The following is a 24790-nucleotide window of genomic DNA, read 5'->3' as shown; positions in this document are numbered from 1 at the left end:
ATGGCACGAGGGACTTGCATTTTTTAACACAAAATATTTTTTTTTTCTAAAGCTACCTATTGACGCCCGTCAGCGCCGGTCATGGTCGACACCTGAGCGCGCGCGCTCCACGGCAGGCTCCTCTCCTCCTTGTTTTGTTTATCTTCCTCTTTCCCTCCACGTGAGGGTCCTCGCTGAAGTTCGCCAGGAGGAAGAACACCCCCGCGCGCTACCGAACAAGATTTCATTTCATTTATTTATTTTTATTTCTGTTTATTTTCTTCTTCTGTATTTACTCCCAAACAGACAGCGACACGGCTTCTTCCGCCGACTACCTGTCCCTGCTCTGCTTCCCCATGGATATCCACTGCAAAGCTGACCCCTTCTCCGCCATGCACAGTGAGTCCTCCACTCAGAACTCCATCCACAACCGCGCACAACTACAGCGGTGCACGCGCAAAAGTTAGCGCCCCCCCCCCGTCCTGAACGACACGAGTTTATTTGTTTTTCTTTAAACGTGTAAATATAGTTTGCAGGGAACACAGTGTAATGTGCGTGTCCCTGAAATTATGACTGCGATGTTTTAATGATTTACCGAGATTAACACAGTGGAATAAATATATCAAATATATATAGACGAAATATGAAATAAAATTTGCACAAGCCGCATTTTTTGTCTGATCCCCCCACCCCCCTCAAGTATTTTCAATTCACCAACCGTCCTTTCAAACGCGCCGATCTGTGTAGAGGAAGTGTTAATATTTTCAACACGAAAATCAACCGTAATACAACGGTGACCATGAGTACCCAAACTTTTGCGTGTAAATGTATAAACATTCCACATACAGACAGAAATATTCTAGACACGGGTTCCTTTATGCTGTGCTAATGTTAGCCAGTAAAACTGAATAAATAAATAAAAATCATTAAAAAGGCAAAACAATAATAGATCGAACAACGGTGAGGTTAGAAAACAGCTCATAGACATTAGAATTATTTTAAATCAATGTTTAATATTTACCCATAATATTTTTTTTAATATTAACTGTAAAATAATCAAACAACAAAAGATAAATTAATGAATAAACAAATATGGCGAATTCGCGCCATTTTCAAGAAGCGATTATTTTTTACTCACATTATTTATCACTCCGAGCTCCTTCTTCATTTAACAATTATTCAAAGCAACAAACAGCTACGTGTAGCGAACAACTAATTATGTAAAATGTATTAAATATATTTTTACTACTTCTGCAATTGCTAATATTATCGATGCTATATTCCACACTAATAAGTAATTACCCATATTAGCTAAATGCTAACATACAATAAAATGAAATAATCTGCCCCTTTTCAACAATAGTACGAGCCAGGGTCTTTAGTTCATCATTAATATATATAAGTTTTTTTCTCCGTAGTGACGTGTAACACCAAACTAAAAGTCTTAATGGTTTCTAATTGGGAGGAGAGGGATATGAATAGGTGTGTAATATAATCACGTTAATAATGGAACAGCAGCGGGTGACCAGAGAGGAGGAGGATACACTGCATAACGCTGAGGGAAACACCAGCAAATAATGAAAATCACATTTATAAAAAGGAATATTTTACTTGTTTATTGGAGTTTGGCTACGCTCTCTAGATTGGATCACAAAGTCTAACAATGCCAGGGTTTATACACAGTGTTGATGCTGTGACATGAAACATTTCAAGCGTGTGCGCGTGCATGAGACGAGTCTCCAGTATTGTAGCGTACTGTGAAACTAACAAACGTCGAACTGTTCGTTGAAACGTTACATGCAGGTTTTTTTCTTTAATTAAATTAATTATTTTAAATGTCTAACTAACTCAATAAACCGAAAGCGAATAAAAAACAACACTCAGGCTGAAGAAGCGTGTAAAAATGACGTGAGAAAGAAGAGAAATATAGTTTAAAACACTATTACAAATATGGAAGCTACTGTTTCAGTTAAATGCACCTTGACCAACAGGGAGGCGACATTACACAACAGCCACAAATAATAATAATAATAATAATAGCAATAATAATAGTATATTCTAATAAAAATTATAAGAATAAATCATCTAGCTCCAAGGTCTACAAATTCTACATTTCATCATAAAGCCCAATATCTGTGCTAATAATAATAATAATAATAATAGTAATAATAATTATAATAATATAATCTCTCCAATGAACCAGAACCTTTTTGTATAGTGTCACTCTTTTCCACCAGGGCATTTGATAGTGCACCAGCTTTTTCTATTTCCATGTGTGGCTCCTGTAACCCCTGTAGAGCCTGGAACAGTGAACTAGTGTAATGTTAGATTGGCTCCTACTACTGTTATCTTGACCTTTAGGGCTCTTGTTTCTACTATAAGCAGCTAGTGTAGGATAAGGTGATGTTAGGCTCCACTGCTGTTATCTGCCCTATAGGTCACTGAGGACATGAACCTGCTTGTAATATTATATTCTCCTATTGTCTCTCATATAGGGCACTGGAGAGTGAACAAGGCTGTCACGTTATATTTTCTATTGTCTGTCCTATAGGGCATGGAGAAAAGAGCCTGTTAGTGTCCATTAATGATATATATTTCCTATGGTTCTCCCCTATGGGGCCTGGCGTTGTACTTGCTGGTGTAATGTTATTTTTCCTCTACTGCTGTTGTCTTTCCTATAGGGCATAGATGAGTGAAGCGACTAATGTACCTTAACCCTTGTGTTTGGGTTCATAATGACCCCGTTCATGAGATATTTACTGGTGCTGAAAAACTGTAGATGTATATATTTTTACATATTAATACAAAACGTTGTGTATAATACTAGGACAAATTGGTTTTGGTTGAATACAGATGACACACACCTGACCAAGTGTTTCTATGAATGTGAAGAAGGTAGTGCTTTGTGTCTAGAGGGAACCCAGCGTTATAATATAGTAAACCTAACATCTTCATCATTATTTAAAGCAGATTTTGCATCAAGCCTGGAGCCACATAACAACACAAGTTATTTAAAGGCAAATAACTGCTATTAACCCCAGATATTTATCAAGGGAATTAAAAAGGAAAGATATAGCAGTTTCTGGTTAAGCAGATGACATTGATCGATAAAGTACATCACCCATGAATGGTACATCAGGGGTTAATATTTTCCTGTGTTGCTGTCCCTACTTGTGTAAGAAGTCTCTGCAATCCCCCTACTGCAGGTCTGTCCCTATAGGAAATGGGAAAGGTGCAGGGATTGTACTTTTATCAATATTCGTCCCTTTGTTTTTATCTCTTCTCTTCAACACGGCATCGTAAAGCAACTTGTGTAATGTTAGTTTTCTCTTTGTTGCTGTTGTGTCCCCTTTAGGGCACGGAGGAGTGAACCAGCTTGGCGGGGTGTTCGTGAACGGCAGACCGTTACCTGACGTGGTCCGGCAGAGAATAGTCGAGCTGGCCCACCAAGGGGTCAGACCCTGTGACATCTCCCGACAACTGAGGGTCAGCCATGGCTGTGTGAGCAAGATCCTGGGCAGGTGAGTGAGAGAGAGAGAGAGAGAGAGAGAGAGAGAGAAAGTGTAAGCAGAACAGTGAAAACTCTACTTCTGTGCACCTTTAACTGGGAACAGGGTATTGTCAATAATATCACTGTCAGATCAAACCTATCGCTTTTTTTTTTAACGAATTCATCTCCTGTAAATACTCAAGTATCCAAAGTTTACAATGGGAATAATGCTTGAAAAATGCAGCAGCTCCCCACAAGGAAAATGGTCCCACTGTTGTTTTGAGTTAAAGAATATGTTTAATGGCATCAAACTCACACCCTGTGTGTTATATTCATGATGCATGCTTTTTGTAGTTGTTGCTAACTTTCATTATAATTACATTTAATAAAAAAAACGTGCTAATGCTGATTTCCAAATGGATTGTTTGTGTTAAACACTGGTGGATTCAGAAGCATATTGACTGGTTTATAAATGGGTTTGTTTTTTTGGAAATACATGCATTGGTTTATAAATATATTGGCGGGTGTGTAAACGAATGCGTTGGTTTATAAACACACTGGTTAATGTAAATGATATGGGATGGGTTGGAATTGTATTGGCTAATGTGTGAATGTATTGGTTTATGTTTAGGGTAAAAATGTATTGGCCAGTGTTTTTTTTAATGCTGTGTATTGTATAAAGGTAGTGGCTAATTTAAAAATATATCGGCTTGCTTATGAATGCTTTAGCTAGTTTATTAACATTTATAGCAGGTGTATAAGCGCACAGGCTAATTTATAAATGAGCAGATCGGTTTAAAAAAATAAAAACACATTGACTATTGTAAAGTTGTATTAGGTTATAAATGTTTTGGCTGGTTTTGCTTTGATTAGTGTAAATGTACTGGCTCGTTTATAAATGTAGTGCTTTGTTTATATAAACACTGACTAGTGTAAACTGTTTTGGCTGTAGTTTATAAACGTGTAAATATGTGGGTAGTGTATAAATGTTTAAATAGTGCTTGTTTACATATATTTTGTGCAGTGTATAAATGGTGTTTTGGTTGATTTGTAAAAGTACAGGTTGATGGTAGGTTTCTAAATGCACTCACTGTTTATAAAGCTATTGTTTTAGTTATAAATGTATTGCCTGGTTTTAAAAATATGTTACAAATAGGTTGGTTGGTTTACAAATATGTCTTATTTATTTACAAACGTGCTGATTGGTTTATAAATATATTAGAGATAAGGTGGTTGGGTAATGAATGCACAGACATTAATAAATACTTGTGTGGTCTGGTTTCTAAGCTCGTGGTGTGGGTTATAAATGCGCTGTAATGTGTTTGTTGTGTGCACTGCGGCTGTAGGTACTATGAGACCGGCAGTATAAAGCCTGGAGTAATCGGAGGCTCCAAGCCAAAGGTCGCTACGCCCAAAGTGGTGGATAAAATCGCGGACTATAAGAGACAGAACCCCACTATGTTCGCGTGGGAGATCCGGGACCGGCTGCTCGCGGAGGGGATCTGCGACAACGACACCGTGCCCAGCGTCTCCTCCATAAACAGGTAGAGCTCTCAGAGACAACGGTTTACACCGCGCTCCAGCCGCACTCAGAAACAGAGAACAGCAGCAGCGCGCGCGCACACACACACACACACACACACACTCACAGAGAGAGAGAGAGAGAGAACACCTGGCCAAAGAGACTGGGATTCCTTCCATCCTCTGAGAGCCCACCTCTGCACCATGTAATGGTCAATACCGTGTGTATTCGCTGAATTCACGGGGGAGGGACCTTATGCCAAAGCACGTTTTATCATTTATTGATGTGATAAATTCACCCAGTCAGAATGTGCAGTAAAAGTTTGGGTGTGTGTTCTTAACTCCTTTTATTATTTCTCCCAGTTTAAGCTCTTTTATTATTATTATTTTATTTTTATTTTCTTCCTGCCGTTTTGCTGTGATCGCTTTAGTCTTTCAAGTTGATTTTGCGCTGGAAATTGCGCCCCTGCGCAGAGAGAGCTGGGTAGCAACAGCTATACACTGATTTCCACCAATTAACAAACAAACAAACGAATGACGAACGAATGAATAAATGTTACAATTGATAATATAATTATGTAATACTTGTCACGTGGTTGTTATCCATTCACAGCAACGTCACGCGCTCCCAATGCCAGCACGTCACAAATTAAATACGTAAAAATACCACGTAAAATACTACAATGTTAAAAAATATCTAAAATAAATAAATAAATAAATAGCACGTGTCTCACTAAAGTGGGCGGCAGATATGTGTAAGAGCTGTAGATTATCATTCGTTAGAATCCGTAAATCCTTTACATTTATTAAGTGAGCTCCGATCCACTGGTGGCACTGTTTTTTTTTCTAAAGACACGATGCCAACTGTGTGTAATGGACTCGAGGAAGAGCTCCAATCGTAAACTGGATTACACCTAAGTGCAAAACGCAGCTGTTTCTAAACTTTACGGGGCTTAGACTCGGGTTTACAGTTAGGGTTTAAATAAGGTTCAAGATTAGAGGAAGTTTTATTGCTGATATTTCATGGTGGATATCTTTCAGAAATTCATGTGAACACCCATCACTGAGAGCAGCCTGGCTGTACTTCTTAATAATAAACAAACAAGAGCAACAAAGCTTAGTCTGAGGCAGTGTTCCTTTAGAGCAAATAACAGCAGTGTTTTTCTAAATGCTACTTAAGATCATCTTAAAAGGGAGAGTTTAAAGAGAAAGAGAATTTAAACTAATATTCACTCCACCATTTAACATTGATCTTAATTCTACAAAATGTTTGGGGGGAACCCAGGCCAGATCAGATATCTGTATCACAACACACCGAACCAGATCAGAGGAGTCCAGGGAAACCAGTTCACCAGCCCATAATAACCATACATGTAGAAATGGTAAGAGTTGCAGTTAGAGCAGAGAATGCATTGGTTAATGATAGCCATAGTTTACTGTAGAAACTGTACAAGTAGGGGAGGGGGCGAGAGAGAGAAAGGGGAGGAGGGTTAGGTGCACTCTTCCATAAAGTCAGCCTCTGCGTTACATTTTAATGAGGCCACGCCAAAGAATAGAGCACAAGAACGGAGAAAAGCATGAAAAACGCCTTCATTTCATGCCTCATGGTCGCCTAAAAAGACTCGTCTAAGCAGCTTTTCACACAAACGCAGGAGGGATTCAACATGTTGGCCACAGTGATATCATTACACAGGCCTCCTTAAAGTTTTATGAATTTTAATTGAATTCAGGCTGTTATTTAGAACGGAGAAACCAAGTCTTTGATTAGAAGTAAGAAATGAAAATGTGAGTGTGAGCTAATGTGATTGTGCGACTGTAACCGAGCTGCGATTAACCCCATTATTCTTCAGAGAAGGCTCTGAGGGCTTCCTAACAGAAACGAAACATGTTCCATATTTCTGTGACTATATTTCTTATAGTAATCATAATAACAACAATAATATAAAAACTGGGTTGGTTCATACGTGCAGAGGCCCTATGATAAAGAGAGGGAGAGACTTTTCCCAGTGGAAACCATTAAAAAAACAATATGATAAATGTTAATAAACTTAACATTTAAAAAAAATATTTATTTTCATATTATTTTACAATTAACACAAATTGATCTGATTTATGTGAAGTAGGGTCAGTTGAAATATATTAAAAACATCATCAAATAATATGAATACTAGACTTCACTGTGCTTCTCTTTGTAAAGAAGCATGAAGAGGGTCAGGGATTGAATGCATACTGCTGTAATTTATCAAAATAAAAATCGTATCATCATATCACCTGGAGCGGCATGGTTGCAGTCGCAGTCACACAGCTCCACACAGCACCTGTAGGTTGTGGGTTCGAGTGTCTGTGAGGAGTGTGGTGTGTTCTCCCTGTGTCTGCGTGTGTTTCCTTCGGGTGACTGTCTGTGAGTAGTGTGGTGTGTTCTCTCTGTGTCTGCGTGGGTTTTCTCCGGGCGACTGTCTGTGAGAAGTGTGGTGTGTTCTCTCTGTGTCTGCGTGGGTTTCCTCCGGGTGACTGTCTGTGAGGAGTGTGGTGTGTTCTCCCTGTGTCTGCGTGGGTTTCCTACGGGCGACTGTCTGTGAGGAGTGTGGTGTGTTCTCTCTGTGTCTGCGTGGGTTTTCTCCGGGCGACTGTCTGTGAGAAGTGTGGTGTGTTCTCTCTGTGTCTGCGTGGGTTTCCTCCGGGTGACTGTCTGTGAGGAGTTTGGTGTGTTCTCCCTGTGTCTGCGTGGGTTTCCTCTGGGTGACTGTTTGTGAGGAGTGTGGTGGATTGGAGTGTCCGTAGGTGTGAGTGTGTGTGTGTTGCCCTGTGAAGGACTGGCACCCCCTCCAGGGTGTGTTCCTACCTTGCGCCCAGTGATTCCGTATAGGCTCCGGACCCACCGCGACCCTGAATTGTATAAGCGCTTACAGACAATGAATGAATCATATCACCCAGTTTACCAACCGCCATTCATTTACTACAAGGCTACCATTAAAAAGTGCAAGATTGTTTTACAACATAGCTACATCAGTGTACTTGTTTGTGTTTATATTTGTGTGTGTGTGTGTGTAGAAAGCTGAGCTTGTTGCTGTTGATAGTGAGAGGACGTTTTAGCTTTAAGCACTTTTCTTAGGCATGCATTATTAACTCCCACTGAGCTCCTGTTGCACTGAGTCTGGTCACTGTGTCTGGTCCTCTCCCAGTCCGTCACAGCACTGACCACAAGACGTCCAGACAGACCACAGTGGCACTCCATTTTATTGATTCACATGTAAAGCAATTTTAATATTTCTTCAGGGGATTTCCAGCTGTGGTCGTGTCATTAATTCATTCTCCCAAATTACTTATTCAATACAAGGAACATGCATCCTGTACAAAGCATCTGAATTTATAAAGCCCACCACAGTCACAGGGTCAAATTACTCTTACAGAGAGAGAGAGAGAGAGAAAGAGAGAGACGAAGAGAACAAGAAAGTACAAATAAATATTGATATGTGATCACTGCTGAAGCTATAGCCCGAGGGCAGCGGGTTCCACACAGATTTTCCCCGCGGTCACACATCTCGCTACGTCAATACCGGCCCAGACATCAGTGTAATGGCTACATTTCTGACTTTTGAATAGGATTACGAATATTACAAGGCAACAGCCAAAATAAATTAGAAAAGCTTTTCAGAATCAATATTATCTATGGGCTGTGAAATGGAAAATACTTAAGCATGTAAATGTTCTCTGTGGCTGTGTGTAAACATGAACACAACCAAACAAACAGAACAAATAAGAACGTCTGTGTACATAAAAAGCGATTATATTCACAACCGGTTTGAAAACATCTGAAAAATAAAGATGCGGTTATTATTTTAAGTAGCATTTACATGTGGAGGTTCTTTCGGCGGTTCACACTCAAATATCTCCTTTACACAACCTCTTCTTTAAAGTATCATCTATTGAAAAGGTTCTCCATGGAACAATATGGGGTTCTTTATGACACTGCTTTACAGTAAGCTTGTTTGAGTTATGCACAAACAGCTGTAGTTCCTGTCTAAAACCTTTGAGCATCATCTCCACACTGCATAACGATTCAGGATAAATCAAGAGACTCATGTAACATTGTTGCTTGGATACATATTATTACCTGCATATAAAGTTAAGCATGATTATTCATTCATTCATTCATTATCTGTAAGCGCTTATCCAATTCAGGGTCGAGGTGGGTCCAGAGCCTACCTGGAATCATTGGGCGTAAGGCGGGAATACACCCTGGAGGGGGCGCCAGTCCTTCACAGGGCAACACAGACACACACACACACACACACACACTCACACCTACGGACACTTTTGAGTTGCCAATCCACCTACCAATGTGTGTTTTTGGACTGTGGGAGGAAACCGGAGCACCCGGAGGAAACCCACGCAGACACAGGGAGAACACACCACACTCCTCACAGACAGTCACCCGGAGCGGGAATCGAACTCACAACCTCCAGGTCCCTGGAGCTGTGTGACTGCGACACTGCTGCGCCACCGTGCCGCCTTAAGCATGATTATGCTGTGCTTTTTATTTTTTTTAACAATATACAAATATCTTTCCAGTTCCTGAGCCAATTCTGTGCGCTCGGGCTAAAACAGACACAGTGTCACTGATGATGAATGAAGCATAAGTTTACAAACGAGCGTGACGGCCTCCTCTCTCCCTGAAATGCCTCTCAGATTAAAGGAATCAGATTCCTGCTTGAGCTGCTGCAGGAGCACTGAGGAACTATTGCTTTCCTGTCACATGTAATTTATAGCCTTCTATTTGCATCCGTTTGCCCATGTGGCTAATCCACAACTTTTTATTCCTGAGTTTGGATCGATAAAACCTCATCCACACCAGCTGTGGTGTTTTCCATGGAGGAGAGAGAGAGAGAAAGAGAGAGAGAGAGAGGGAGAGATGATTAGTGCAGGGCAGGTGAGGCTGCTGAAGTCGATCATTGAGGTGAATTGATGTGATTTCATGCTTTGTTTGCAAGATCACTCACAGCAAAAGTGCAGCTCGAGCTTTTCTCAATCTCTGACACTGAAAGGTACTCCGCCTCCGTCTCTAGCCGAGCTAAAACCTGCACACACCTTTGTGGCTGCCTCCTCCATCAGACGGTATCTGCTACACCTTCACACTGCTCTGACTCCTGAGTTTCTCATGTATAACCAGCTCTGTGTTCGCTCTGCAGGATCATCAGGACTAAAGTGCAGCAGCAGTATCACCCTTCACCTGATGGAACATCCCTCTCCACACCAGGACACACTATAGGTGAGCTCAGTCTACTGCATCTACTGCCTTATTAATGTGGGGTATAGGTTTTTAAACCAGTGTAGACAGTTAAAAAGTTGTTTAGTGATGGTAAAAATATGGCTTTAACTCCTCTTTTCTTTCTCTGTAGTCCCTAGTACAGCATCCCCTCCAGTCTCCAGTGGGTCCAGTGACCCTGTGGGGTCCTACTCCATCAACGGCATTCTGGGTATCCCACGTTCCAATGGAGAGAAGAGGAAAAGAGATGATGGTAGGACTGCTGTTTTTCTCCATTTTCCCAGTGGCTGCGTTTAGCTCTGAAGCGGCAGTAGATAAAGTGTCCAATCCTTTGTTTTTGTATTAGTTCAAATGTGGTTTGAAGAAATCTGGACACTGTTCTGACAGAGTTGGCTGAGAGAGACTTGGGCAGGTCAATATGGTGAATATTATGATTATGATAAAGAGCGTCACAATATTGGGGATAATACAACTGCATGACGTAATGACGATTTCTTTAACGTGATTGTTACATATTTTTTGTTTAACACCAGTCTAAATTTGACTTGGGTACTGTATAAGAATCAATGAGGAAAATCTGACCGATACCTGTTTCCTTTATTAAAGGGTACATCTACGATTTTGGGGAAATGCAATTTGTTCTGGGGTTGTTTACGTTCAGGATCTCTGTGTCTTTTAAGGTGGAATGATACGTTTGAGAAGAAAAAAGAGTCTTGTTTGAACGTGGCTGAAGTTTCTGTAAATTTTTATTTACTGTTTGAATTACCACAGAAACTTATTTGTATCTGGAGTTGTTTAGCTTCGTTAGCCGTCCCCCGAAATTTAGAGACATTTCACCTTAAGTGATAATTAAATAGATAAGTAAATATTACACTGATATGAAGCAGGAACAGAGCAAAAATGTTTGGGGTTCTCTCCTTTGTCTACAAAAAAACAAAAAATGACAGATGCCTTTTTCCTTTATTAAAGGGTACATCTACGATTTTGGGGAAATGCAATTTGTTCTGGGTTGTTTACGTTCAGGTCTTTTAAGGTGGAATGATACGTTTGAGAAGAAAAAAGACTGGCTGAAGTTTGATGTTTCTGTAAATTTTTGCATTACCACAGAAACTTATTTGTATCTGGAGTTGTTTAGCTTCGTTAGCCGTCCCCCGAATTTAGAGACATTTCACCTTAAGTGATAATTAAATAGATATGTAAATATTACACTCATATGGAGCAGGAACAGAGCAAAAATGTTTGGGGTTCTCTTTGGGGTTGTCCTTTGCCTACAAAAAAAACAAAAAATGACAGATGCCTTTTTTCTCCCATGAGCAGAGAGAGAGAAAGCCGAGCCGATGCAGGTTTTATTTTTTTTTTTTTACAAAATTAACAGACACTTTAGACCAGTTTCCGTCACAAACGAACTGGAGGGACAGCAAATGTTGAGGAAACATATTCTGGATTTTATAAAAAGTGTGTTTTCTTTTAAATTACAGTCATGAATGTTGTCTTTAAATGATGCAAACACCTCATTAATTGTTTAGACTTCAATAATGAAGTGAGGGGAAATATTCGGCTCATGCTCAGTGTATTTGCGCTTGGTGTCACACGTAAAAGCTGCTGTGGTTTTGATTTTACTGACATTAATGCCAATTTCGCAGCATGTGAACTGTGCTTCCACACTGGCTTTGTTGCTATTGGTCTAAAAGTATGAGGAAAGGTGACGTAATAAAAGCATTTTGGTTGTGACGGTATGACCTGGTGTCCCTATGGTTAATCTACTCTGCTGTGATTAAGAGCGCTTCGGTAATTACGTGTCACACTGATACAGCCGACTAGTGGCATCTTAGAAAGATACTCAGCACAAGGACCCCATTTCCTCATCGTTCTGAATTACCTCTCTCCCTGTACATGAGATCTGATCAGGAGCAATACAATACAAATAATTACCAAAAAAAACCATAAATAAATAAAATTATATTAATATAAACACCCTGAAATTTAATTTGAGCTTTGCATAAATTGCCGTGGTTTACAACCTGTCAACAACATCACTGTTTCACAGAATCTCATGAAGTTGGTCTGGTGAAGAAACTAACTCAATTTAGTTACGCCCTGCTACATTTGTTTAGAATTACTACATAAGGCTGTGATCTCAGCGCACAGATTATTTACTACAGAGAATGTGCGACCAAGCTACTGTCAGCTTAGATCTACACAAATATGTATTTTACATGCATCGGTGATTGTTTGTTCATTCATTCATTGCCTGTAACCGTTTATCCAGTTCAGGGTTCCAGTTCAACACACCCTGGAGGGGGCGCCAGTCCTTCACAGGGTGACACACACACTCACACCTATGTACACTGTTTTTCCACCTACCAACGTGTGTTTTTGGACTGTGGGAGGAAACCGGAGCACCCGGCGGAAACCCACGCAGACACAGGGAGAACACACCACACTCCTCACAGACAGTCACCCGGAGGAAACCCACACAGACACAGGGAGAACACACCACACTCCTCACAGACAGTCACCCGGAGGAAACCCACGCAGACACAGGGAGAACACACCACACTCCTCACAGACAGTCACCCGGAGGAAACCCACGCAGACACAGGGAGAACACACCACACTCCTCACAGACAGTCACCCGGAGGAAACCCACGCAGACACAGGGAGAACACACCACACTCCTCACAGACAGTTACCCGGAGGAAACCCACGCAGACACAGGGAGAACACACCACACTCCTCACAGACAGTTACCCGGAGGAAACCCACGCAGACACAGGGAGAACACACCACACTCCTCACAGACAGTCACCCGGAGGAAACCCATGCAGACACAGGGAGAACACACCACACTCCTCACAGACAGTCACCCGGAGGAAACCCACGCAGACACAGGGAGAACACACCACACTCCTCACAGACAGTCACCCGGAGGAAACCCACGCAGACACAGGGAGAACACACCACACTTCTCACAGAGAGTCACCTGGAAGAAACCCATGGAGACACAGGGAGAATACACCACACTCCTCACAGACAGTCACCCGGAGGAAACCCATGGAGACACAGGGAGAATACACCACACTCCTCACAGACAGTCACCCGGAGCGGGACTTGTGACAATTAACAGGAATCACACAGTTATTGCTCCACTCTAAAATGGAGATAGTTTTGACACACAATTACATCTAAGCCTTCCAGTGAACACAATGAATACAAATCCATATCCTAGCCTTGTCAGTTTAAAATGGTTCAGTTTGTATATTCTGTCAATTTACCATAGATTTTAGTTTACAGCTAGACTCTCGTCCTTCCTTAGTTACGTTCATATAGTCAGCTGTAACATTTGCACTTGAACTGTGTAAAACAGCAGGTCCTGGAAATGTTGATTTGTAGCTGAGGTAAATAGTTTATTCACATAATATAAATTTGTATATACTCTTTCTCAAAAACTAAATGCCTTACGTCGAGCCGACTGTTCTCTAAAGCTTCCACAGAAGAACACATTCGGGTGGAGCCTGGCTCAAATGGCAGAAAGCTTGAACACTACCATTCCCGTCTAAGAGGTCACTATTTATGCAGTGTGGAATTGATGGAGAATACAAGTGACATTCTGATGCCTGGGTGGTGAAGGGGTAAATGTACAGGGGGTAAATGGCTTACTGTATGTAGCCCATAGCAGCTAAATCACCTCCCAGAAAAAGGACGGCACTCAGCATGAAGCAGATTCATACGACAAATGCATTTAGCAGGCGCATGGTACAAAGCTCTGGGTAAGGGGGTCATTCTCCTGCTTAGAGAATCCGTCACCATGGGTTACTTCCATTTGTTCTGTCTCAGTTGGGCACGGCAAGGGCACAGCACCACATTAAAGCCCAACCACGAAAATGATGGGAGCTCAGAGACTGGAGATTTGTACATGTGTATGTGCATGTGTGTGTGTGTGTGTGTGTGTGTGTGTGTGAGTGTGTGGTCCGTGCTCTACAAGATGACTGACTGTTTCAGGGGTTTTCCTCCCTCTGAAATGACCCTCCTGATGGGAGGCTATTTTCGTGATTTAAGTGTCGGAACTGGGGAGATGCTGGGATGGAGGGAAAGAGAGATGGGGGAATGGAAAAAGAGAGGATGTGAGGTCCGGGGTGGGGGAGGTTCTGCACTCTAACATCAATAGATGTGATATGACATGTGTACAGACAAATGACATATTGAGTGAGTAAATAAGCAAATAAATAAGGGGTATTTTCTCTGCTGGGTGAACATCTACTCACAAACATACAAATAAAGCCACTGAAATACTCACTCACTCATACACACCAATCAGCCATAACATTAAAACAGCTCTTCATTTCAACAATCAGCGTCCGCTTCATCTGCCCCACCTGCCAAACAGGACCACTTTGTAGCTCTACAAATTCAGACTGTTGTCCCTCAGTTGCTCTGCATACTGCGGTAGTGCTCTTTGAAATTATTGAGTGCAAGGCAGGTGCACAGCCAGGATGGTGTGGCAGTCCATCACAGGGCATCACACATTCACAACTGTGTACAATTTCACACACTCACCCAGTCACTCACTCACACCTGTGGACAGTGTCACACACTCACCCAGTCACTCACTCACACCTGTGGACAATTTCACACACTCACCCAGTCACTCACACCTGTGGACACTGTCACACACTCACCCTGTCACTCACATCTGTGAACAATTTCACACACTCACCCAGTCACTCACACACTCACACCTGTGGACAGTGTCACACACTCACCCAGTCACTCACACCTGTGGACACTGTCACACACTCACCCTGTCACTCACATCTGTGGACAATTTCACACACTCACCCAGTCACTCACACACTCACACCTGTGGACCGTGTCACACACTCACCCAGTCACTCACACCTGTGTACAATTTCAAACACTCACCCAGTCACTCACACCTGTGGACACTGTCACACACTCACCCTGTCACTCACATCTGTGGACAATTTCACACACTCACCCAGTCACTCACACACTCACACCTGTGGACAGTGTCACACACTCACCCAGTCACTCACACCTGTGGACACTGTCACACACTCACCCTGTCACTCACATCTGTGGACAGTTTCACACACTCACCCAGTCACTCACACACTCACACCTGTGTACAATTTCACACACTCACCCAGTCACTCACACACTCAAACCTGTGGACAGTGTCACACACTCACCCCTGTGGACAATTTCATACACTCACCCAGTCACTCACACCTGTGGACAATTTCATACACTCACCCAGTCACTCACACCTGTGGACAGTGTCACACACTCACCCTGTCACTCACCTCTGTGGACAACTTCATACACTCACCCAGTCACTCACACACTCACACCTGTGGACAATTTCACACACTCACCCAGTCACTCACTCACTCACACCTGTGGACAATTTCACACACTCACTCAGTCACTCACACACTCACATCTGTGGACAATTTCACACACTCACCCAGTCACTCACACACTCACAAATGTTGCTGGACTATTGAAGGTGATCAGAGCTGTTGGAAGTTGTATCCTGGCATTGGCATTTGACCTGTTTCTGACCACAAATCAGACCTCAACATGCATGCTTGTTATTGCTGGTATTAATGCAAGCAGAGCATATACATACTCTGAGCAGACAGAGTGTATTAAAACATCATCCCTGTGCAGCGGTGAAAATGCTATCTGCAGAAAATAGGCCTGTGCTTAAGGGTTGAGTTTATGAGCAACTCAGTCAGAGGAAGTAGGCGATTATATTTATTTGTTAAGAACAGGGCTTTAAAACCTTGCACTGCGCATAACAATGAGAGTTCAGATGCTTTGTGTCATGTTCTCATGCATTTATGCATATATGCACAAAAGTCAGCATATTTTTATAAGCACAGTTATGTGTACAAACGCAAAACAGCCTGCTCTGTGGTTCAGGAACAGGTCGTTCACGGAATAAAGCATGAGCGATGAGCAGGATATGCACTGCTAAATTCTGAGAGCAATTTGAGGTCAAAAGGTGATACTGGATATGGCCAAAAATGTGTGGACACCTACACATACTATAGGTCTGCAATAATCAATATTCAAATTTAGTCTGTGTCCCTTCATGGCAGTATAGGTCTCTACTCTTTTTAGAAAGCTCTAGACTTGATGCTGAAATGTTTCTGTGAGGATCTAATTGCTCTGAGTCACAAGAACTTAAGCAAGGTCAGGTACTGATGTTGCATGATTAGTTCTGGATCACAAATGCCACTGCAACCCAAGCCAAAGGTATTGCATGTTCCTCTATCACTATGGAAACGACAGTCCCATGGCTCCACAGGCCAACACTGGGGGCTTTATTCTCCTCTGGCATTAAGATATGGAGGGTCTTATTTTTTTAATGCTGTTCAAATGGAGTTTGTACAAGTTGTAGGTGGGTAACTGAATATCTGTGTTTGCAATATCTACATTTTAAGTTGTGGAATTCACTCATAATAAAGGGGTGTAGTATTTCTACTCAGTTGTATGTGGGAAAATTCACCTCTTGCTTTCTTTTTCCATTAAAACTCAGTTTAAAAAGCAATTTCGCATCAAAATGATCTGTAGCATGTTATATGCATAGATAATAAATGTGCAATGGCACTGTAACAATCCCTAGTATCAGTGTGACTCTCTCTAACTGCATGTACACAAGCTAGTGGGTCAGCATTCTTGCACTGAGCAACTTGGCCCACACAAACACAATGTAGAGTCAGAGTTCTCTTTTGTTGTTTTGCTAATTTCATGACAGGAGAACATCAGCAGTCCAAGGAGTGATCTCAGCACAGAACCTCAGAAGTAAAGGGAAGGGATGATGGAGGAGAAAAAAAACTCCTGAGCGGTGCTCAGAGAAAACCCTGGCGAGGGTTAAAAGCCGCCGTGTCAGCTACAACATAATAGATGGTGGTAGCAATGGAGGGGGGGGGGTTGTTTTCAGCTTGTGCTGTGGCCACACGCCAGCCCGGGCCATCAGCTGCTACTCCTGCAGCTCCCTACAGTGCGGCTGCATCAGGAGCAACCCCCGATACTGCTCTCCTTATACACGGAGCAGGAGATAATGCGCCGTGACACGCGTTATGTACACCACAGCTCCACCAGGGACGGCCACAGGGACACAGGTGTCACCTCGGCTATTAATCTGCCACCGCCGCTGTATTACTGCAAATTAAAACCAGTGAGATAGAGTCAGAGATGGGAAGAGATATAGGGAGAGAGTCACAGAGAGCGAGCATGAGAGAGAGAGAGAGATCTCGAGCACCCATGACTGTCCGAGCAGCGAGGTGGAAGTGACATTTAAGGGAATTTGCAATTCCGCCGAGAAAAGCAATTACCTCACAAATTAACATCTACCATCCATACTGCTCCCCCACCAGCACCTCACATCAGAGCCATTACTTTAGCCCTGTCTCATACGCTCGGGCTATTAAGGAGATGAAAGATCACACCGGTCACCCTTACGCACGGCCCACTCCTGGACCACAGGCTCAAACGGTGCTCAAGTGATCTATGGCTCTCATACCTTTTCACATTGGGGTCATTGTATATTATTAAATAGAGACAATAAATCAGTTTCTTAATTACATGAAATTCACTGATTTACATGTGACCCAGTAGATGTTCTTCTTGTTTCTGAAACAGCACTCCATTCTACGCTCAACTCTACCATAATGCTACAGAAAGAAATGTGCGCTAATGACCACTGCAGTCAGTTCAGTTGAACAGCACAGCTGTTTTATGATATGGATTCTTGAACATAAATATGGCAGAGGGAAAGGAGCAATCTAAAAAGGCAGGAAAGCTTTAGAGATGTCCTCAACACAAAGAGGGAAAAGGTTTGAATGAGTCCCACAGCAATGTGATAAAAACCAAAACAATAAAACTTAAAACTTGTAAAAGTCCACAGTTAAGTGCATTTAAATCTGAATTTTAATGGTCGATGCTTTAGCTGGATTTACTATATAGCTATGGAATGCTCTGTGTGTGTGTGTGTGTGTGTGTGTGTGTATGTGTGTTTGTACACCTCCACTCATTCTTGATCCTTTTCCTTTCAGTTCTGCTGCATTTTTCCTATCACAATCTTGCAACCCCTTCTATTATCATCTCTCGTCCTCTTTACCCTCATCTCTTTCATTGTCTGAGGGGTCGTGACCTGTGGGTGTGCATTCCGCAGTGTTTCAGAGTCACTCCTGCGCTCTGATAGAGTGGCCTCCCTCGTTACCTCAGCTCTAATGCCGCTCCACGTCAAAACGAATCCAGTCTTCAAAGTGGCAGATCAATAAGGCAGCAGGAGAGAGAGAGAGAGAGAGAGAGACAGAGACAGAGAGGCTGGAGGCAGGCAGCTCAAAGCTCACAGCCGTTCTGAAGTCCATTACATAAGCACTGATGGGCAAAACGTTGGCTCCATCTCTGACGGGTGTGAAGGTGTGCTGGTGTCTTGATCACATTCTGAGCACTGCTTCACTAAGAGGCTTGGCTCCTACAGAAAACCAGTGAGAGGAGATTCAGTTAAAAATAAAGAGCTACTTCTCATACTCCATTTAAAGCCTATAATACAGCCACCACGACTGAAGCGAGATACAAACAGTTCACCTAAGTTTGGTCAAAATGTTGTTGCTAGTCTGTCAAGACAGTTTTGCCCTGGAGCTGACATTAACGGAGCTAACAGCAGGTCACAACTCACCGACCAACTATGAGCAGGAAACTGAATGTCTGAATCATCAAACTGACCCCAGACTGTGATCTCAGAGGGTTTTGTGCATATATTTTCTGACAATGTGTGATATACTAACATTTATGGGCAAATATTTGGCAAAACAGACTGAATTTGGACTCATGTGTTTCCTAAAACAAGATGAATTCTTTATCTTCTCCTGGGCCCAAAAGTCTTGAGGATTCAATGCATATTATTTCCTTATTAGAACTGTATAAAAGTCCAAAGTAATTTGATGGTGTCATCTATTATCATATTTAAATTTGAAAGGAACATTCTGTAAGATTTGGTCATTTTGCTCCAGGGCTCCCTCAGTTGCAGAGTGTAATTCACTTTTACTGCACTGTCCTGAAATCATGGGGGAGAGGGAAGGGGTGTGGTTTCTTATGATCCTCCAGACATTACACAGTGCAGTTTCTGCAGCGGTGAACACAGATTAGCAACAACACAGGCTACGTTCTCCCTGTTACAGGTCTAGACATATATATACAGTGGAACCTCTACTTACGAACTTGATCCCTTCCGTGACCCGGTTCGTAAGTGGAAAAGGTAGTTTCTCGTGTCAATTTTCCCCATTTAAAATAATGGAAAAGCGATTAATGCGTTCCAGCCCCCACCCCGAAAGTCACCCTTTTGCACTGATATATGTTTACAACACTCTCAAATTAGTAAAAAAAATACATGTAGCGTTACTAAAAATAAAAGAGAAATACAGTGGTAACAGTAATAAAAAAGAAATAAAAAAGTTTTAAGTGGTTACACATCGCTACCTTGAAGATGTGACGACTGGCTGGAGGAGTAACACAGGCACTGGCTGTATGACGGGAGGTGGGGGTGGGTGGAATAACGGAGAGTAGGCGGTGAATGTGAGGAGATGAAGCGTAGATACGGCTTAACTTAGCACGAATTTCGATGTCTGCTATTTACACTAATGCTAAATTGCTAAAGCTACAATGTGCTAATCTTAAAAGCTCACTCAAGTCGCTGGGAGACTCGCCTATTGGGGTCAGTGGCCGTTTCCAGCCGCCGGCTCGGCGGAGGCTCGGGTTCGTTTCTAGAGTCATGGTTCGTTGGTGGAGGCAAAAAATATTCAAATGCCCGGTTCGTATCTTGGAAAGTTCGTTAGTATAGGCATTCGTTAGTAGAGGTTCCACTAAAACTAAACAATACTGAGTAACACAAATACGTCGACAAAAATGTTAGCATGAAGTTTGCACTGTGAATGACTTTGAATGTGAATTTGAAGAAAGATCTCAGTTGAAACCTATTTTCTGATGAAAGCAATAAATTATCATTTTTTATTGAAGAAAACAAAATCAGGGCATTGAAAAGCTAATCGCTAGATCAAACAAATGTTTACAAGTTAAGTGTGAATACACAGTAAAACATATACCGAGATCGTACTGAACCGCTATCAACTATGAATCACTGTGTTAAGCTCTGAAACAGGTAGCCGGGTCCATACACAGCTTCATCATTTGATGTAGGTGGCTGTTGTGCTGGAGAAGACATTTGATAGCCGCAGTCAAAATGCCAAAGCCACATTAGGCTGAGCAGTAATAGGCTTGTGTGTGTGAGTGTGTGGTTTATCTTGTGTGTGGGAAGTTTGTGTCACTGGTGTGAATGACAAATGCACTTGTATTGATCAGGTTTGTGGCCCGGGCCCTGTAATGGAGGGTAATTAATGACTCCATTTGCCCCAGCACACACTGGAGGAAACACTCCCCATGCCTTTAGGACCCACAGGAGCTGTCTGTTTAGAATGCCTGCTCAGAAATACAGTACTCTAAATTTGTGTGTGTGTGTGTGGGGGGGGGGTATCTCTGGGCAGGCATCTGACTTCAAAAGACACTCGAGGCAAAAGCCATAAGCTACATAGAATAATGTCTTCCCAGTCAGCCTGGACTCAACAGCGAGAAAGAAATACAAGCCATCGTATTTAAATTGCTTTAAGCCATTTTCGACTCCAGTGTCTTCCCACTGAGGTATGAGATCAGGTCATAGATTTGCTCGGGGAGCATAATTTGATGTGTACACACACACACACACACACATATACCAGAGCCTGTAAGATATTGTGTGTATGATGGGCCAGGCACTCATGCCTGGGGTTGTGCGAAGAGGAGAAGGTCAGGGAGAGGAGCAGAGAGGCAATAACGTGCCGAAATGGAGCCGGCAGACAGACATGATTGATCAATTGAATTCAGCAGCAGAAAAAAGCACTGGATTAAGCTCAGCATTATAGGCACGACGAGTCGGGCCATGATGTTCATCTCAGCTTCATTTCGAACTCCATTCCCTCCTCCTCCACTCAAACTCTCTCCCTTTCTCTCTCTCTCTCTCTCTCTCTCTCTCTCTGTGTGTGTGTGTGTCTCATGGCTGGGCAATCGATAGAGCTCTTGCATATCATACATCATCGGGACTCGTGAGCCACTGAGAGAACATAATCTGCTGCAAATTTAGACTGGCAGCTCTGTAAGGTAGCTATGACTCATGCCAATGCCTGTGTGTGTGTGTGTGAGGGAGAGAGAGAGAGAGAGAGAGAGAGAGATAGAGAGAGAGAGACAGATGTATGCACGTGTGGGAGGGTTCTACACCAATCTGCCATTGAAGAAAGGCTGCAAAAGACCTCCTTCTCCTCTAAGAAAGCCGCTAATCGGGTCAGGGGCTATGTAGAGGAATGGCTGTGTTTGCAATTTGTTGTTTATCCAGTGAAGTGACTGAACAATGCCAGTTTTATTTGACTGCTGTCAGCTCCACCTCTATTGCCAGTGAATAGGGCCCAGGGCAAGAAAACTGCTGCTAAAGCTGGTGAAGCAAAAGAAAAAGAGCCATGTTTACAAACTCATTTAAAAATATGACCCCCCCCACAACCTACACCCACACAGTCTTAGAGTTGGAAGAAAATCTTGGTAACACTTTATTGATCGGCAGCATTCATAAGGCTACACCCACATAATCCTGTCATGGCTACATAAAACCTAATTCTTGTAAAGGTAAAGTAGAACAACACAAAATGGATACAAAAAAGCATTAATGAGGACTGATAAGTGTTGGAGACTTTGTAAAATCATATGTTCATTTATGTCCACTGTGAAGAAAGGCTTATGTATCCGTTGCTACTGGTCAATGTCTCAAAAAAAGGGCAGTTGATGTAAAAATATCTAAGTGGTTGTAAACAAGTGATTGGAAATGAAGGGTTTGGTTTTCATAATTTCTCTAACTATCAGTTATTGTCATATTTGGTCTCTCTCTGTAGACGGCTCAGAAGGATCAGGTCAGAACAGTGACTCACAGGGCAGCGTGGAGAGCCTGAGGAAACATCTCCGCGCAGATGCTTTCACTCAACAGCAACTGGAGGCTCTGGACAGAGTGTTTGAGCGGCCGGCCTACCCTGACGTATTCCCCAGCTCAGAACACGTCAAACCAGAACAGGTGAGAGGCCTCGTCCCTGACTCCTTTCTCTACTGGTGGAAACGTAGAATATATAACTTTATACCAAACCTATATATTAATAACTAAGCCTGTGTAATAATGGGCCAGAGACAACAATGGATTATGGGATGACTGCCATGTGTTTTCAGGGCTAATGCTAAATGCTAAATATCAGGGCTAATACTGATACAGATTTGTTTTGCAGAAATGCTAAATATCAGCTAAATGTTGTCTATTCTGGCACAGGTCGACCCCTACTAATGCTGATCAGTGAAAACAACAATCATAAGTAGTGTACATAGAGTACATATTTTATATAGCTTCTGTTTCATCAGGTTCATGATAAATCAGATATGTCTAATGAAGTTTAACATGAAGATCAATGAACATTATGTATTAAATAATTATTAAATAATACATCCTTAAATAGCAGAATCTAGGTTACATTACAGTTGGCTTTCTTTTGAAGATCACAGAGCATTTCAGAGAGCCTTCTGAGAAGTTTGTGTTTGGTGGTGAGGTGAACCGTTCCAATGAAGGGAATTTAAAAAGGGAATGCTATAAACCGCAGGGAAGGGAAAGGGAGTGATGGAGTGTCATTCTAAAGGTACATGGACAATGCAGCAATGATCCCAGAGTTAAGGCTCCCATAGTACAGTGGAACCTCTACTAACGAACTTTCCAAGATACGAACCGGGCATTTGAATATTTTTTGCCTCCACCAACGAACCACGACTCTAGAAATGAACCCGAACCGGCGGCTGGAAATGGCCACTGACCCCAATAGGCGAGTCTCCCAGCGCCCAGACTTGAGTGAGCTTTTAAGATTAGCAAATTGGAGTTTTAGCAATTTAGCATTAGTGTAAATAGCAGACATCGAAATTTGTGCTAAGTTAAGCCGTATCTACGCTTCGTCTCCCCACATTCACCGCCTACTCTCCGTTATTCCACCCACCCCCACCTCCCGTCATACAGCCAGTGCCTGTGTTACTCCTCCAGACAGTCGTCACGTCTTCAAGGTAGCGATGTGTAACTACTTACAACTTTATTATTTCTTTTTTATTTTTAGTAACGCTACATGTATTTTTTTACTAATTTGAGAGTGTTGTAAACATATATCAGTGCAAAAAGGGTGACTTTCGGGGTGGGGGCTGGAACACATTAATTGCTTTTCCATTATTTTAAATGGGGAAAATTGACTCGAGAACGAACCTTTCCACTTACGAACCGAGTCACGGAACGGATCAAGTTCATAGGCAGAGGTTCCACTGTATATTGATGGAATACAGACTAAATAAATAACCTTAAAAAACCCAAGCTCACTGTAATCAAGCAGAAGGGAAAATCTTTTCAGTTCTGGCCTGTTGCTCTACATCATTCGTTTCTATAGTATCATTTATTATATTGTCCAATTGGAACAATTTTTTGTCCTTCTCCTTTAAAATGATCATTTTGGAGTTTTTTGTTTTTGTTGTTGTTTTGTTTTTTACGATTTCTACCTAAAATAATTATAATAGATAATGAAACATGTCCTAAATCATAAAAATAGAATACGTTTTGGGCACAGGATCATTCATAATCAGCTATTATATTTACAAATAGAATAATTATGTAAATATAAATCAAACAATCATCTGAAGTTTATCTTTATTCTCATGTGAATGTTATTTTCAGAATTCAACATTATTTTCCAAACCTAAATGACAGAACTGGTCGTCCTACTTCACCCTGTACTATTTTACCCCGTGGTGCTCACTATACAGTGCTGGCTTCATCACAGGGATAACCTTTATTTACTTTCAGCACACTATTAAACAATAAGTGACTATTAATTTTCCCTTGAAAGCAGAAGTCTGTGCCATAAAGGGAGTGACCTAATTGAGTTCATTTTAATTTGGGGGCGATCGTGTGGCATTACTTCAGCGATTAATCAGGCCGACAGCGCTCACCTCCAGAAGAAGGCCTAATTTGCAGCTAATTACAAAACTGATTTTCACTGCAAGATCAATACCAAAACGAATTGGAAATGACTCGCTATCACAAAGACCGTCAAAGAGGGTGTTAAATGTTGGGGGTGGGGTGGGGGGTGTACAAGGAGAGGGTCTGTGAGGGTGGGTGGGGTGGTGGGGGAATATGGCCACAAAATGTTCTCGAAAAATCGGCTTTAATTTGTCGTGGTATTAATCAGAGCAGTTTCTTATTGGTAGACCCCATCCCCCAACCTTTTCTATTTTCTCCCCTCTATCTTTTTCTCTGCAGTGTATGTAAATGCAGGGTTATTAGTGAGGTGTCTGGGTTCTGTTGGAGGCATTAAAAAGCCATTTCGAGGACGCTAGGCACGATGGCCTCT

General features: G+C 42.1%; 1 protein-coding gene and 1 long non-coding RNA gene across 3 annotated transcripts in view; one reads left to right on the top strand and one right to left on the bottom strand.

Annotated features, from left to right (window-relative positions):
- The first annotated feature begins 295 nt into the window (after positions 1 to 295).
- Positions 296 to 24790, top strand: part of LOC136691221 (paired box protein Pax-2a-like) — a 34268-nt gene continuing 9773 nt past the window's right edge. For both annotated transcript variants that reach the window (XM_066663646.1, XM_066663647.1), the window contains exons 1-6: positions 296 to 378; positions 3335 to 3500; positions 4816 to 5013; positions 10180 to 10259; positions 10390 to 10509; positions 22265 to 22440. In XM_066663646.1, the coding sequence (XP_066519743.1) occupies positions 336 to 378; positions 3335 to 3500; positions 4816 to 5013; positions 10180 to 10259; positions 10390 to 10509; positions 22265 to 22440 (783 nt within the window). In that variant the 5' untranslated portion in view covers positions 296 to 335. The remainder of the gene's footprint in view (positions 379 to 3334; positions 3501 to 4815; positions 5014 to 10179; positions 10260 to 10389; positions 10510 to 22264; positions 22441 to 24790) is intronic.
- LOC136691222 (uncharacterized) overlaps positions 18302 to 24790 on the bottom strand; it is a 63753-nt gene continuing 57264 nt past the window's right edge. Inside the window, exon 4 of the long non-coding RNA XR_010801858.1 lies at positions 18302 to 18771. This is a non-coding gene — a long non-coding RNA (uncharacterized lncRNA). The remainder of the gene's footprint in view (positions 18772 to 24790) is intronic.

The sequence above is a fragment of the Hoplias malabaricus genome, chromosome 3 (assembly GCF_029633855.1).
Source record: "Hoplias malabaricus isolate fHopMal1 chromosome 3, fHopMal1.hap1, whole genome shotgun sequence".
Lineage (NCBI taxonomy): Eukaryota > Metazoa > Chordata > Actinopteri > Characiformes > Erythrinidae > Hoplias > Hoplias malabaricus.
Note: the sequence above shows the minus strand (reverse complement) of the source record. Positions and strands in the feature narration are given on the sequence as shown.